Here is a 4,874-nt window from a genome sequence, read left to right as displayed (position 1 = left end):
AAAATGGGATTTCAGCTCCTCCATCAGGTAAGGGTTGCAATGCTGAGTGCAGCAATAACCAAACACCGTTACAAATCTGGGGCTTAGGGAATTCAGGTGCCTCCAGGGTTTGGCAGCAGCTGAGCCACGGTTTTGTGAATTTAATTGTGCCTAAATGTCGGACTCAGACAGCTAATGTACAATTAGGTGCCCCTTGTGAATCTAGACACGTGCGAAAATGTCAAAAGTGCTTAAGAAACTTAAAAGCCTAAGACACATTGATTTACAGTGGAACTTGAGCGCTAAGGAATTTTGAAAAATATACCCTACAACTAAATCTTTTAGGAAACCCTGTCTGTGGTCAAGTAGGAAGTGATCAAACCTAGGACACAACAGTCAATGACATTTCATATCAAAGTTTCCGACAGACTCTGCATTTCCCAACCAATTTTCTTAGGGATACTAAAACATCCTTGTTTCTTAGGCTGTAGATGAGGGGATTCAGCACTGGGGTGACAACGGTGTAAAACACAGACACCATCTTGTCTTGCTGAGGTGAGTGGTAGGAAGTGGGTCTCATGTACATGAAGATGGCTGCTCCGTAGAATAGCCCCACCACGGTCAAATGTGAGGAGCAAGTGGCTAGTGCCTTCTGCTTTCCTTTGACTGAGCTCATCCTCAGGACCGAAGAGAGGATGCACATATAAGAAGACAGTATGATTGAGGAAGGGATGAGGAGCAGTACAATGCCGGACACAAAGAGGACTGTCTCATAAGTGGAGGTGTCAGGGCATGACAATTTCAGCAGGGCTGGGATCTCACAGAAGAAGTGGTTGATCTCTTTTGAGCCGCAGTAAGGCAGTTGCAGAATAAAAACTGTGTGAATCAAGGCATCTAAAGATGCTCCAAACCAGACACCAGCTGCCATGCTTAGGCAGGTTCTCTTCTTCATGCGGACATGGTATTGCAAGGGATTGCATATTGCCACATACCTGTCATAAGACATGACCGCCAGAAGGAGGCACACTGCTCCTCCTGTGGTCATCGTGAGAAATATCTGGGCCCCACATCCAACTATCGAAATGGTGTTCCCTGGGATCAGGGAGTCCATTGCCATTTTGGGGACAACGATCAGGATCTGACAGATATCCATGAAGGCCAACTGACTGAGGAAAAAATACATGGGACTGTGAAGGCTGGAATCTGTTTGGATTAGAAATATGAAGAGACCATTCCCTGATAAGGCAGTGATGAAGGCAATTAAAATCATGGCCACGAGGAAGGTGTGCATCTCCGTTTGGTTAAAGAGCCCCAGCAGGATAAATTCTGTTGGAAATGTTGCATTATTCCTCTCTACTTCCTCTTCATTTGATTTGGCCTAAACGCACAAGAAGAGATTAGAACAAAAAATGTGTGGAATATGCACACATTGTGTGTAGGGGTAACACTGACGGAGTCTGATACACTAGTCAGCTTCTCCCTTTGGTGGAAGAAATGCCAAATATCTTGGCTAACATGCAAATTCTGTCACTTCCCAGGAAGTTGTATTTTTTTCGGGTATGTCTACACTACAGGCAGACATAGCTATGCCAACATTGTCTTGTAGTGTTGATGCAGTCTACTCTTACAGAAATAGTTTTTCCAATGGTATAGGAAACCACCTCTCTGATCAATAGTAGCGAAGTTGACAGAAGTATTCTTCCATCAAGCTAGCTGTGTCTGTGCAATGGGTGAGGTTGGCATAATTATGTTGCTCAGGGATGGGGACTTTTCACACTCCTGAGTTCCATAGCTATGTCAACCTAACTTTTCAGTGTAGACCAGGCCTGAGGCTAAAGGGTTTTTTTTGGTGGTTTTTTTTTAAATAACATGCAATATTGCAAATCTCAGCATTTGGGTATTTAGCTTCAGGTCTTTTCTATATTTAGAGCTGCCGTGGTTGAACTAAAAGTGTGATTTTATAATCATCTAGATAAAGCGATGCAAATCACAGTGTGGACAATTTGATTTGATTTAAAACAATTTTATGTCAATTTAACTCTGATCTGCAAGGTATCAACTATAACTAAAGCAATATAAGCTTGGTTTAAATCGAACAAAGAGTCTCCAGACTGTAGGCTGTTGGGAATATTTTTTTTTCTGCTATAAAAAATTGGTGACAGAGATTGTTTTCCCATTTTTCTTGAAAATTTTCATTGAAATTTCTCTGGGTACAGCATACTTTAGATGAAAATGGGAATTTTCCTTCAGTCAAAAAGCCATCTTCCATTGGGAAAAAAAAATGTTTCAACAAATCATTTCTGACCAGCTGCAGTCCACACGGCATTTTTGTCCCAGTTCCACCAAACCGTCTTTTAAATCAAGTTCAAGTTCAAACAGTACAATTTATAAATAAGGCCAGAGGCACTTTTGAGCCTAACTTTCCCATGTTATAAGCATCGATAAGTCCAACTGAAGTCACTGGGAAATACCGGTGCTCAAAATCTCTGAGAACTAGCCCCAGAGGAAAGTTTTTCTAAAGTGACCAATGACTGCAGCCCAACCTGAGTCACATTAGATAATAATGAGAATAATTACAAGTTATAGCTGTGACGACATTGCATCTGGGGCTTGAGGTCGGAAGCCTGGGTGGGGGGCTGGGCTTCCTTGTCTGAATTCCAGCCTGAGCCACAACTTCAAAGTAGTTTTCAGAGTAGCAGCCGTGTTAGTCTGTATCTGCAAAAAGAAAAGGAGGACTTGTGGCACCTTAGAGACTAACCAATTTATTTGAGCATAAGCTTTCGTGAGCTACAGCTCACTTTATCGGATGCATCACTTCAAAGCACTGTCTACACAGCTGTTTTTAGAGCACAATCCCCAGCAGCCTGTGTCTGTTGACCCAGCCTGCGAGGCTTCCTGCCTCATACCGTGTAGACATGCCCCCTGATGATAAGAAACAGTCCCTGCCCCAAACATATTACAATTCCTTTTATAAATCAATTCTAAAAACAGGAAATCTTGCTCCCAATGCATATTCACTGCTGGGAATTTTCCCTGACAAAATATATTTTCAGGTGCGAATACAGTGAAAATATCCTCACAATGAACATTTCCAGTTGATGAGCGCCAAGATTTTCAAAACTGACAGTGACGTTAGTAGAACGGATAGAAAAATGTGTGTGTGTGGGGGGGGGGGGTTCTGCAGCAAATTATGGGCAAACTGGAAAACAAATCATCTAAATTTTCCACAAATCATTTCGATTTTTCTTTGAAAATATGAATACCGAAAATTTTCAGTCAAAACCAGAAATATTTGATTGAAAACTGGTGTTATCTGAACTACTTTGCTTTCTGTTTGAAATATTTGGTTTTGAAGTATTTAGTTTTTTGACAACAAATCAAAACTTCTTTCACTAAAAGTTTGTTTAGTCGAAAACCCAGTTGTCTGTCAAAAACAGTTTTGACAGAATTTTTTCCACCAGCTCAAATTTTTAGTGTCTTAATTTAGAAGGGCTCAAATTGAGACACTTTAAAAGCACCTGAACTTTGGATAGTTGGGTGCTCAGCATATTCGAAAAAATCCAGGCTCATCATGTTGGACACCCAAAAACTGAGACACTTATAATCAGAGGTGATATTTGCAAATGTGAGGCTTGGTCCATTAAATAAAGAAAACAAATAAATAAACAACGAAATATAAGGCTGGAGCAGGACAGAAACATGAAGATTTATGTGAAAATATTTTAAATCACAAAGAAATTTTCTCTTCCTCCTGGAGAAATTATGGCAGGCTCACTGGCTTGTATCATACTAGGAAAGGTCCCTGCTGGGTTAACAGACAGAGCAGCAAAAGCCTTCTGCCAAGCAAACCACTTATTTAACCTCAGTCATTCCTGATAAAACCCTGCAGTAGAGAGAGCTGGGTGATTTTTTTATGAAATGTCTTCACTGAGAAATGCATTTTGGAAGGTCTGAAATTGAAAAACGTATTTAGGTTTGCATTGAATTAGATTTTTTTTTTTCAAAAAATGTTTTGGTTAAGTCCCTGAGCTCAAACAGCCATTATTTACTCAGCACTAGCAGTAGATACAGAAAGAATGACATGGAAATGTTCTCCCCATCAATTCCACAGGCCAATACCCTCCATCTCAGTGCCCACAAGCAGCAGAGCATAAAACCACCCAAGACTATCTGAAGTTCAGCAACAAATACTTTCCAGGATTCAACCATACACAAACTGACAGCACAGCAAATGGGGACTTTTTATTATTATTTACTATTGTAGCACCAAAAGACCTCAGTCAGGACTAGGGCCCCATTGTAGAAACATGTAAGAAAACGTGATCCTTTGGCCTGAAGAGTTTGTGAATGGGGTATAGGTCAGGGTGGAGTTCAGCCCATAATATTTTGCAATCCTATAACACTTTCTATCCACAAATGTCAAAGTCATTAAAAAACATGCTTTAATATACCCAACAGACCCACTCTGAGGTAGTTAAAAAATGTAGGTTTATTGTAAGGAGAGTGATCACTTTAGATAAGCTATTGCCAGCAGGAGAGTGGGATGGGGGGAGGTATTTTTTCATGCTTTGTGTGTATGAAAGATCTTCTACACTTTCCACAGTATGCATCCGATGAAGTGAGCTGTAGCTCACGAAAGCTTATGCTCAAATAAATTGGTTAGTCTCTAAGGTGCCACAAGCACTCCTTTTCTTTTTAATAAATGTAGTTTTCTGTATTGTGGCCTTAGTCCTGAAAAGCCCCAGGCACATGAATAATTTTAGGGATGTGAGTAGACCTGTTTAGTTCAATGGGACAACACCCAGTGTGCAATGTTAAGGATAAGTGTAAATCTTTGCTTGATCAGAGACTTGGAAGTCCTTCTTTGAAGAGCAGATATCCCAAACTGGGTGTTA

General features: G+C 40.6%; 1 protein-coding gene across 1 annotated transcript; it reads right to left on the bottom strand.

Annotated features, from left to right (window-relative positions):
• Nucleotides 1-391: 391 nt before the first annotated feature.
• LOC311530285 (olfactory receptor 2T1-like) lies at nt 392-1,249 on the bottom strand (the record flags this gene model as incomplete). The annotated part of the gene is made up of 1 exon (XM_084646737.1): nt 392-1,249. One exon carries the CDS (start codon nt 1,247-1,249, stop codon nt 392-394), a length of 858 nt encoding a protein of 285 aa, XP_084502863.1.
• Between the last annotated feature and the right edge of the window lie 3,625 nt (nt 1,250-4,874).

The sequence above is a fragment of the Lepidochelys olivacea genome, assembly GCF_965140295.1.
Source record: "Lepidochelys olivacea isolate rLepOli2 genome assembly, chromosome: 14".
NCBI classification, from domain to species: Eukaryota; Metazoa; Chordata; order Testudines; family Cheloniidae; genus Lepidochelys; species Lepidochelys olivacea.
Note: the sequence above shows the minus strand (reverse complement) of the source record. Positions and strands in the feature narration are given on the sequence as shown.